Source organism: Acipenser ruthenus, chromosome 2, assembly GCF_902713425.1.
Source record: "Acipenser ruthenus chromosome 2, fAciRut3.2 maternal haplotype, whole genome shotgun sequence".
NCBI lineage: Eukaryota > Metazoa > Chordata > Actinopteri > Acipenseriformes > Acipenseridae > Acipenser > Acipenser ruthenus.
This window is the reverse complement of record NC_081190.1, coordinates 74,432,528-74,443,591: the sequence shown is the minus strand read 5'-3', so window position 1 is coordinate 74,443,591 and position 11,064 is coordinate 74,432,528. Positions and strand designations below refer to the sequence as shown.

The 11,064-nt window shown below is 36.4% G+C and overlaps 1 protein-coding gene across 1 annotated transcript; it reads left to right on the top strand.

Annotated features, from left to right (window-relative positions):
* Positions 1–949: 949 nt before the first annotated feature.
* LOC117408363 (leucine rich adaptor protein 1-like) lies at positions 950–10,747 on the top strand. Its single transcript, XM_034013298.3, has 2 exons — positions 950–1,672; positions 8,770–10,747. The coding sequence occupies exons 1-2, from the start codon at positions 1,466–1,468 to the stop codon at positions 9,154–9,156; spliced, it is 594 nt and encodes a 197-aa protein (XP_033869189.1). The 5' UTR covers positions 950–1,465; the 3' UTR covers positions 9,157–10,747.
* The last annotated feature ends 317 nt before the right edge of the window (positions 10,748–11,064 follow it).

Genomic DNA, 11,064 nt, shown 5'->3' with positions numbered 1-11,064 from the left:
AATTGCCACTCTAAATTTCAGACCCAGAGTAAAAGTAATGTTTTTAAAGCAATATCATTTTGTGTTCACACATTGGCAAACAATTTTACTCATTTATTTTGAACAAATAAATATTTTTCACTGATGAACTTTCAGCTGAAAAAAAAAAGAAAATACACAATGGAAACTGAAGGAAAAGAAAGTTCTTTACAGATGCACATACACATATATTTAGCTGAACCTTATTCAAAGGTATGACCAAAGGTATGACCAAAAAATAAAAGAAAAAATTGTTGAACATCTTGTATGTGTACCAGTTTTGGATGACAGCTTTTTATAATCCAGGACAGTAATCAGTAAGACAGTTTAAAGTATTTTTATCCTGGTCACCAGCACGTGACCCAAAGTGGCAAAAGTTTTCAACAGGGTTCAAACTGTAAAGCTTTTCTCAATTAAAGTGCATTAGGACCTGGCGGATTCTTACTAGATATGGACCAGGCAAATTATCTTATTGTCGGGGGTTTTCATGAACAATACAATGATTTTTGCTACGAGGTTTGACCACTAACATCAGTAAACAGGTGGTCAGCAAGCAATTTGTTTTTATATTATTAAACAATCTGTTAATGTGTATCTTACACGTTTAGTAAATGTATCTCTTCTGTTTGTGTGCAATATCTTCTTTCTCCAGCAGGTGGAAGTGCACTCTTGTGCTATTGGTTTTAAGGACCCCCTATTGTATCAGTATAAAAATACGTACAGATTTTCGGTAATAAAAATAAAACTATAATTTATGAATGTTGTTTGCAATATTTCTGACGTACAATTCATAAATTACTGTAACCGTTTTGTTTTTTTTGTTTTGTTTTTTTTGGTTTGGTTTTTTTGCAGCATGAAACATGATGGAAATTATATGTTTGCTCTTAGTTATAATACGGTAAATGGGCGTGTCCTGCTGGTCCACCTGCCTGTCTGGTTTAAAACAGATCAGGAAGCGCAATGAGTTGTCTGCTGCTGCATTTGAATTAACTAAGCTCTGTCCCCAAACATAGGTAGTTTCTTTCAACTGTAACACCAGCAGTAACAGTCACAGCTGTAAAACCAACAAGAGCTATTTTAAGGGACAAACACCTGGAGCTCTCCAGGGTCTCTAGCAAGGTGTAGCAGCCAGATTTAAAATTTTATGTTTTTGTTTTATTACTCGTTTTGTTTATTTATTTTAAATCCAGATGGATAAAATAAACATGGTTTCTTTCTTTATGCTGATGTTAAATGTTTTATGTTTACTACTAGAGTAAACTATTGATTTGCAACAAGTACTTATCGTTTAATGTGCTCTATACAGTGTTTGAAGGATGGTCATTCTGTGATGACACATATTGCAATAGTATCCAAATCCACAACGCAACGTCATTATTATTTTTGAACGAGTTGAGTTTTTTTATCATTATTATTTTTTGAAAAAGTTGATATTTTTTTGTCAACAATGGAAGATAACGTTTTACCAGATTTTAAGGACATCGAGACAAAGCTGGGGCGCAAAGTTCCTGAAAGTCTTGTAAGATCATTCAAAGAAGAGCGTCGGGAGACAAGGGACGAAATACCTGCTTTATCAACTACCTTCGTTAACGTGTCTGAATCGAGTGCATTGAAAAGCCTGGAGACCAAGATGCAAGTTTTAAAACAAGAGATGGTAAGTAATAATTCTTCTTCATGTGCTGAACTCGCTGCTTGGCAAAATTCAGCAACTTACAGTAGCAGAAAGTTTGTCCTCATTTTGTCCTGCACTTTGAACAGACTGCCATAAAATACAATTACATGTGTCAATCAGTATTTACATTTAGCAAAAGAGTATACCAAACAGTTTTATTGAGTTTGTTACAGTAATATAATGTCAGTGGTGTCGCAGCCTAACAGTACCATATATCTTGTTCAATGGCTGTGCTACTGTGGTCTAGTTTTGGTATTACGTTGTTATTTTAGTATTGTCTGAACAGTTAGAATAAGTCGCAACAATGTTATAATGTTCAAGTAATCAGAATACAATAGTGTCTGGGTTGACAGATGTACACATTATCTAGGTGGGGATAGTTGTGTATAAAAATGCAAATGTCCTAAACACTTAACTCGCTCAGATATGAGATGAAGGACTGCTTATATTCACCAGTAAGAGAAAGTTAACACAAACATATAAAAACTGTGATACATCAACAAGAACAGTAAACATGTTTCAAGGTTCGATTTCAGCATTTTCCGTTTGCATTGTAGTCAATTAAAAGTGTATTGACCTATGACATCATTGACAGATTATGTAAGTGTTATGCGAGACCTGATTAAACAAGGTAACCCAAGCTGACTCAATATGTGAGGATTGCATTTACAGAACCTTGCAATTTAAAGCGATGCCACTAGTATATTGTGTATCTGTTAAAAATTAAAGGTCTAAAAAGGAGACATTTAAGTTTCAGTTTTTTTCAAAATTGTATGCTGTATTTCTTTTTTTTAATAGAAATTTAGAAATTGATTGTCCAAGCTGGTCTGTTCATTTGAATCAAAACGTTGGCTTAGGAGCAATTCACTTACAGTATTTGAGGGTGTTGGGTTACTCAGTGTGTTGGCAATGGCATTCTGTATGGTGTTTTTCACTGTTCAGTTACTGATTTGATTCCTGCTGTAAGGTGTACTCATTTGAAATAATTTCTTGCGTAGTACATTTTATAAAAGCAATATAAAGTACAGTATACAGTAAGTAAGCTTGGAAAATAGCAGACACATATGGTCAAGAGATGTAAACAGTAAATGCCCAAGTATGGGAAACGTTTTTGTAAAGGTAGCCCAATTCCAGTGACTACCACATTTCTTCGAGACTGTGTGAAAAATGGAAGTAATGTATGGGTTTAGTTTACAATAGGTTTTGCATGTCTTCTCATTAATTATACATCAGTCATTTTTGATGCAGACACCTGCAAACATAACTTTTTTTTTTATATGTCTCCTCATTATTAAGATCTAGTATCTGTTTTTGAAAAAATGTATATGCTCCTGCCAAAGAAACTCAACTGCCCTAACAATAAGATAAAAGCAGGAATAATGTGAAAGCAACCTTTTACTAAATTCTAATGATACAGTGCCTCTGGGAATTTTGATAATGTATTTTCAAGGACTGAAAACTTGAGCTGATGCATATGCACTGCCACAATATTGATAATTCATTGTGGGCACCTGGAAGACTCATTCTGTACTTGTCAACCCATATCATTTATAATATTGAAAATTCAACTTTTAGGTCTCCCCTTCCAGTGTGCAGTGCCACCCCTAGTGCTTGTGTGTTCATTTTATTCCACCATAATAATTTGTCTAAGTCAAACACCATCGATAATGCATTTCCTGAACTGAAACCTGAAATGCTTTCCTTGAAGGGATTACACAAATGTAGTAGTGAAATAGACAAAACATATACAGTGAGAGGGCTGATAGTAGGTGTTCAGTTGCCAGGTGTGACAGCACCTGTCAGATTAAAGAATGCACGCTTATCTTGCTAAAAACAAACTAAAGACGTTGCAAAACTCCTGTTGAGACACTGGCAGCTATTTGTCATGATTTTTCCATTATAGTAAGTGTAATAAGATCTGGGCAATTTGTTCAGTTTACCAAAGGTATTGTTAAAACTCGCCTTTTTTTTCATTGTCATGCATAACCTATTCCAGTATAACTTTATATCCATAAAGTCTGTTTAGTATATGCTGTCCTAGTGCTACAGTAATATCAAAGCCTGAACGCTACTTGGTCGATTTTGTAAAGACTGAGGCGGATGTTGTTTGACTCCCATCCTTTTTTGATTTTGTGTCTTAAAGACTCCATTTAAATTGTTGTTTAGAAACTTTGAAAGGCTGTGGATTTTCTTGTTTAATGTGTCAGACCCATTCCTTTGTCTCATTACAACATTGTCGCCTAGGGCTGTTCCCAAAGTTAGTTTCTTTCTGTTGCAGCTTGTTCAGAATGTCAGTGCATTACCCCTATTTAACCTAAGCCATACTGTAGGTTAACAGTCAAATTAGAACAGCTTTTTGAATTCTATAACTTGCCTAAGAACAACAGAACAAACAAAAACTGTTAATGGCCTTTGGGCCTGCTTACTGTATACTCTGTTGTTAGTTCTACACAACATATTGCTGCCATGGAATCCACTAAAGTATTTTCACTGTCTCAGACCCAGGAAAGAGATGTCATGAATAATATGTTGCCAACATACTGTATAGCATAAGTTAACACGCGTGTCTGGATTTATGTCTCTGTTACATCCTTGTTACTGTTTGGGCCTTCAAACAAGAATGAATAAAGGCTATTTATTAGAATGTATTCAGTTTGTCTGAGAACAGTGACAAGAATGGATATATTGTGAAATGCAGCAGTGATCAGATTTAACACGTGCAAATACTGACTTGGACTACATTCATAAGAGAACACTGGACACATTATGAGCTGAACTGGCATATCATGATCAAGTAGAAGTAGGGGTCTGTGTCACTAAGCCAGGACATTGTATTGAGCACATCACCCACCATTTCCCTTCTGCTTTTTGACACCAGCAGCTGTTTTCTGCCACTGGCCATTTGTTTAAATGTTGTCCATGTATTGAAAAGTCAGCTCTGTTGGGGATGTTACTGTGTGTGTTAACAGAATGTCAAAACGTGAGTAGGACAACCACAAATTCCTGGTTGAGTCAACAGGAAGACATCTAACACGCAGTGGCATGCTGGTTGTATTTAGCAAATAGTTAATGTCAGACCTACATTTAGAATATATTGCATATTGGAGCCAAAAGAATAAAAGATTATTTCAATTTATTTAGGATCAAAAGTGAAATTGTCACAGGTGGTGCAAAGTTATTCTGAAGCCACACATGGGTATATAGTAACCCATATCGCTTCCCTCAGTGTTCCCTCCAAAAATGCTTAACTTGTATGAAATGTAATAACTATCCTTCCTCAGTGGTCTGCTCTGAAGATTATTTGTTAAATTACTCAATGAATTTTTGTAACATAATTTATTGCTGGATTTTATTGCAGTCAATGTGATGGAGCTCAACAGTGTCAGATCTAAATACTGCTATCATTTAAAATTAATTAAAATATTCCCTTTTAGGGGGTCCCTGAGTGGCTCACCTGGCAAAAGCATGGCCACGTGGTTTGCACAGTGATTATTACAGCCAGGGGCGCACAGGTTTGTGTCCTGGCGGTGCAAAGTCACCCGAGGGAGTGCCACATTAGCCTTGGCACTCCTGTGTGTTAGGGAGACAAAACCTGAGGGGACTGTTTCTCCTCATCATTCTACAGCAGACCCTACCGGCCAGATACCTGGTGAGCAGTCTTTAGCAAAATTATTGTATCATAATCTGTGGGATAAATGGAGATGCCAGATTTAATATTTTATATGAGAATTCATAAATATATTGTAAGAAAGTTACTGCTGCTGCTGCTGCTACCCTGGACACCTTTTGAAATGAACCTTTTGAGATAATTTTTCATCGCAATTGGGTTTTCCTGGTAAAAGATTTTACAAATAAACCTGTACGAGATTTTTAATAACTGCAAAGCAGATAAGACCTCTATCCTGACACAGTAACTACTGCAGTAAGATGGTTGAAACAGCCATGCTTAGTTTGAGTGCTGGCCTCGTGGGAAAAGAACTCCCTGCTGTGTCATGAAGACCACTTCAACACAGGTGGTATTCCTTAGATGTCCCATTCAAGTAACGAGAAAACCCAACCTCGTGTAGGCTCTGATATTTAAAGAGATCAAAACTCAGAGTGGTACAGCTGCAGGCTAAAAGACCTTCCCTCCCCCAAAACAATTCAGAAACATTTGTGTCCCCCATGCCACAGACTCGCAGAAGTGGATTAAAATCAGCCAATACAGTAGCACGGTCTCCAGTAGCTGTGAACTATTAACACACACACAAATATAATATCTGTACTGTATAAGAGAAGTTTAAAAGTCACATTTTCTTTGTAAGCAATTTTAAAAATGCATATGATTATAAGAATTGTATTGTATCCTAAAGTGTTTTCAGAGTAAGATACAATAATTACAAACCAAGGGATTTTAATGACTGAAAATTGCTATAACCTGCAAGGTTAATAGTGCAACTTTTAATATATGCAGTGCTTTGATTTTGACGAGTGCATCATGTACAACGAATTGAAAACGTACATCTGGAGTTAAACATATGATTAATCTGCAATAAAATCTAATTACCGGCAACTGCATCTGGTTTTAGACTGACAAGTATTTGGGCACATGCTAACTAAGATGAAATATCTCAAATCTGACTGACTGCCATTCTTGTATTTCATTCGTTGAACTCTTAACAAAAGAGCCTGGAGGATTACTCACAAGGGGCCTGTGTAAATGTATTATTTATTTTTAGAACGGGGTACCCTTCCGCCCCTGTGCAATTTATTATTATTATTATTATTTGTTCATTTTTAGCAGACACCTTTATCCAAGGCGACTTACAGAGACTAGGGTGTGTGAACTATGCATCAGCTGCAGAGTCGCTTACAAGTGCGTCTCACCTGAAAGACGGAGCACAAGGAGGTTAAGTGACTTGCTCAGGATCACACAATGAGTCAGTGGCTGAGGTGGGATTTGAACCCGGGACCTCCTGGTTACAAGCCCTTTTCTTTACCCACTGGACCACACAGCCTCCTGTTATTTTGTATTTGTTGTTGTTGTTGTATTATTATTATTGTTGTTGTTGTTGTTGTTGTTTTTATTTATTTATAAATGTGACGGCAGAGCCGTATATTTTGTTATTATTTTGCAGCGTGGATGGGAAGCCCCATCCACAGTAAAAACCTTGTGCAGAAGGTGACCATCTCCCAAGTTAATTAATTGTTTAATTGTTGCTAATCGGGAGGTGGTCACCTGTATATAAGCCTGCAGCTCTCTGCACTCAAGAGGGTGTTCGAGAGGAGGACTGAGAGCGGAGGAGACGACAGAAACGAAACAAAACTTAAAATAAAACAAAACAATAGGAGCCCTTTTCATGTGCAGGGCTCCTTGCCCTGCCACAGGGCCATATTAACTTTTTTGAAAAAGAAGAACATTTTTTTTATTGAAAGGTTTATTTAATAATGCACAATGCATCTTATTTGTTTCTTGCTAGTTCTGTAACATAAGCAGTTTTTTATTATTTTTTTTATTGTATATATACACTACCGGTCAAAAGTTTTAGAACACCTCCATTTTTCCAGTTTTTATTGAAATTTACGCAGTTTAATGTCTCAATGTACTCTGAAATTAAAGCATAGAACAAATAAACAATTGGAGATAAAAAAGAAATCATGGAACCAGTGTTAAGCTGTGCTTGAAGCTGTTGTCCTGTGAGCCGCCTATCATGCAAGCTGTTGACTCTCAGAAACTTGTCTTCTGATTCTGTTGTGGCTTTGGGTCTGCCAGACCTCTTCCTGTCAGTTTCCTCCAGTTTCCAAGTGCCTTTTGATGGTGTAGGAAACTGTACTCACTGACACCTTGGCTTTCTTTGCAATTTCTCTAAAGGAAAGACCTACACTTTTAAGGGTTATAATGGTCTGTCTGTCTTCCTATGTTAATTGCCTTTTTATGCCCATTATGAGAGCAATATACTACTTCCTGCAGTACAATACTGTCCAAATAATGCTTAAGAGGGTGTAGTAACACAGTCTGTTCCAACACTGCTTTTATACAGACAGAGGGTTTGTAAGTAATCAACAAAAGTTGGGACACCTGTAGGAATTGTTAGCATCAACTTTCAAGGCTTAATTTACTTCTATTGCTGCAGAACAGCTGTAAGTTGTTAACCCATCACTTGTTCCCTGAAAAAGGCCTTTTTGTATAACTCTGAAATGTACATTATTTTTCAGTTTCTGGTAACCTAAACTTTTTTTTTTAACCTCTGGCAGTTTACTGCTTACCTTTGTACCATTTCAGGTTATTCACTGGACTTGAACTGCTTAAATTTCAATAAAAACTGGAAAAATGGGGGTGTTCTAAAACTTTTGACCGGTAGTGTATATATGATCAAAATTACGAGGTGTGAGCAGAACAGGGCAATAATTCCTACCCCCTATTAATGGTGGTAACATCTTGCATTCTAAAGAATTAATTGGTTTCCTAGACCCTGATTAGCAGGGTCTTCCACAACTTTACCTTAAGTAAGAGAGACAGGATCTGTGAAACCAGTATATGGACTGTCACCATGTGTAATTGAACCACCTCTGGCAAGAGCATTCCCTTTTGTTTGTGATCTAATGCACTAGGAATGTGTCTGTGCTCACAATCTTGTCTCGCATTTGCCAGTGTCAAGACTCTTTTATGAAAGCAGCCAGTTTGCCCATGTAAATTGATATTTACATCACTGTTCGTTTTACAAAGACGGCTGGAGTGGAGCCAAAATGTTTTTTTCCCCTTTAATTTCAGGGTTTTAATGCCCAAAGGAGATATAAAATGATAATAATGATTTAACTGAAAACAGTTTTTTTTTTTAATGCTTAATTTATTTTGTGTGACGAGGTTTAAAAACAGGCAAAGCGTAACAGTCCTGACAGGGAGTCATGCAGCACAGGTGATGGAGTCAAGACAAAAAGACAGTCATGTACCTGCTCTTGTTTAGTCATCTTTATTTTTAATTGTTTTCAGTACTAACTGGATGATGTACCATACTGAGGATAACCTTAGAAATATTAAGAATTAAATATTGAAGTTTTGGGCCTTGCTGACTTTGTGTCTTTTCTCATTCAAATGACAGGCTCATCTCAGGGCGATAGACATCAAGCTGATGCACCAGTTGCTCTCAATTAATGAAGGCATTGAGTCAATCAAGTGGATGATGGAGGAGAAGGGTGCCATAGCAAGCAGAGAGAGCAGTTTAGCCGGCAGTCTGTACAGTCTGTCAGAGAGCCAGGACACGTCCCTCCGAGGGAGCTGCAACAGCTTACAGGACGGCAGCGACGGACTCGATGGCATCTCAGTTGGCAGCTATCTTGACACATTGGAGGACGACATTCCAGGCCACACTTCCCCATCAGACCTAGATCACTTCTCAGAAGGACCAATAATAGATTCACTTGATAGGCCTTCTTTGTATAAAGACACTAAAATCGATTCTGATGAGTACTACTGTTTTGGGATGTGAACGAGTTTAAATAAAGAGTAACAAACTTATGCTAACTCTCATCTAATACTGTTTGTTAATGTTTACTGCTCTTGCTGCTCATTTTGTTTATTTACGGTATGTAACAGGGACCAGCCTTTATATGTATATGATGTATTATACAAAGACGAGCCATTGACCTGTTTTGTTTAATTCCTTTTAAGTCCTCTTCGTCCAGCTAATTTAGCTGATGTGTGGGTGTTTTTCCATTTGCAATGTTGGTTTCAAAGTGCAGTTGTGAAGGAAACCAATGTTTATGCCAACATACTCTACTCCATTTTAAAACATAATATGTGACTTTCAGAAAGTCTGTTTCACTGCATTGTTCTTTTCAATTTAACAGTGTATTTGTGGTCAGTCATGGTTTCAAAGCATGTTAGCCAGTAGGGGAAGCTGCTGATTAGTTAATGGCAGAAACTGAGGCCTCAAAGGGTTGGGGGCAAATACACACTGAATGCGAAATAGGCAAGGAAGTGCAGGTCCTCCCAGATATCATGTTTTAAATAAAATGCATACTTGATATTCTTCCGAAAACTGAACATTTTAGCACATGTAGCAAATGTGAATATTGCAAACATTTACAGATGTGCTAGACTGTTTGCCAACTTGAAAAGGAACGGAAATAAACATTTGCAAGTGGATATTGTCATTCAGATTGGTTGTCTGTCATTATGAATACTGATTATCATATTTCTTTTTTAAATTCTGGGAAACTAAGTGGGGAGCAGAGTGCAAAAATGCAATCTTTGAATTATACTTAGGGCTTCTGATTTTCAGTTTTAACCGATAAAAAAACGATAAAACAAAAAAAAAATTGTGTATAGCCAATAAACACCGGTAAACACCAGAAAAACAGTGGAAATGGTTACTCGATTCACGTTGACCACCATTAAAAAATAAAACCTACTCCAAAAAAAAAAATAATAATAATACATTTCCCAGGGCACTGGGGCAATGTCCCACCTTCCTGACTTGTATCAATCATTGATTCGCTCTGAATACATTAAACCCGCCCCAACTACTGAGTGGCAGCACATTCCTACATTTCTATTGGAGACTCCGCTTGCGAGATTTAAAACGAGATTACAATTAGGAATGGAGGCTTGTCGTGGGGTTGTGGAGAAATGTAAAAAAATGCCTACACAGAAAACCCCAGAAGAATGTGCCCGTGACCATAAGGATTTCGTTGTGGAAGACAGCAAAGGAAAGAAGGTATAACTTAAGTGTGCAAGTACTGTCGAGTTACCACTATATATATATATATTGACAGAAAAAAACGGCAAAGATTTTGGAAAGTAACCAAAAACAATAACTTCATACAGTATATAAAAAGGGAAAGCCACAAAAAAATGATTTACATAAAACTCAAAAATAGCTAAAAATAAGCACCGAAACATGAAATTAATAAAAAACGAAAAACAGAAGCTCTAATTATACTGTAGGTTTATTTTTGTTTATCCAATATTTGTATTTATTGTTTTGATTTATTATATAATAGCTTGTAATGTTTGTTTGTTTGTTTTTTTAATAAACACCACGCCTTTTGTAAACAATAAATAATATATTCATTGGCGATTTTTGTAAAATAACTTTTTTGGCTACATTTAAAACATTTTTGAAAAAAATATGTATATTAGACACGATTGTGTAAAAAAAAAGACAGACAAACAGACAGACAGATTAACAACAGATGACAGATTAACACATCTGTCTATTACTGTTCAATGAAAAATGGGTTATTCATAAAATCTAAAATTAAACAAATACTTAGTTTCCAGCAGGCAAGACAGGATGCTAACCTGGTAAGAAATTAGATTTTAAAATATTGGTTATAACTCCAATAACAGATCTGCACTTAAACCAGTGGAAGTTAATTAGAAAGTAAAGCAA

Excerpts from the sequence above, each read along its gene's own strand:
- LOC117408363 (XM_034013298.3), top strand. The coding sequence starts at position 1,466 with ATGGAAGATAACGTTTTACCAGATTTTAAGGACATCGAGACAAAGCTG. Across the intron at positions 1,673-8,769 it reads AAGTTTTAAAACAAGAGATG|GCTCATCTCAGGGCGATAGA; the intron begins GTAAGTAATAAT and ends TTCAAATGACAG.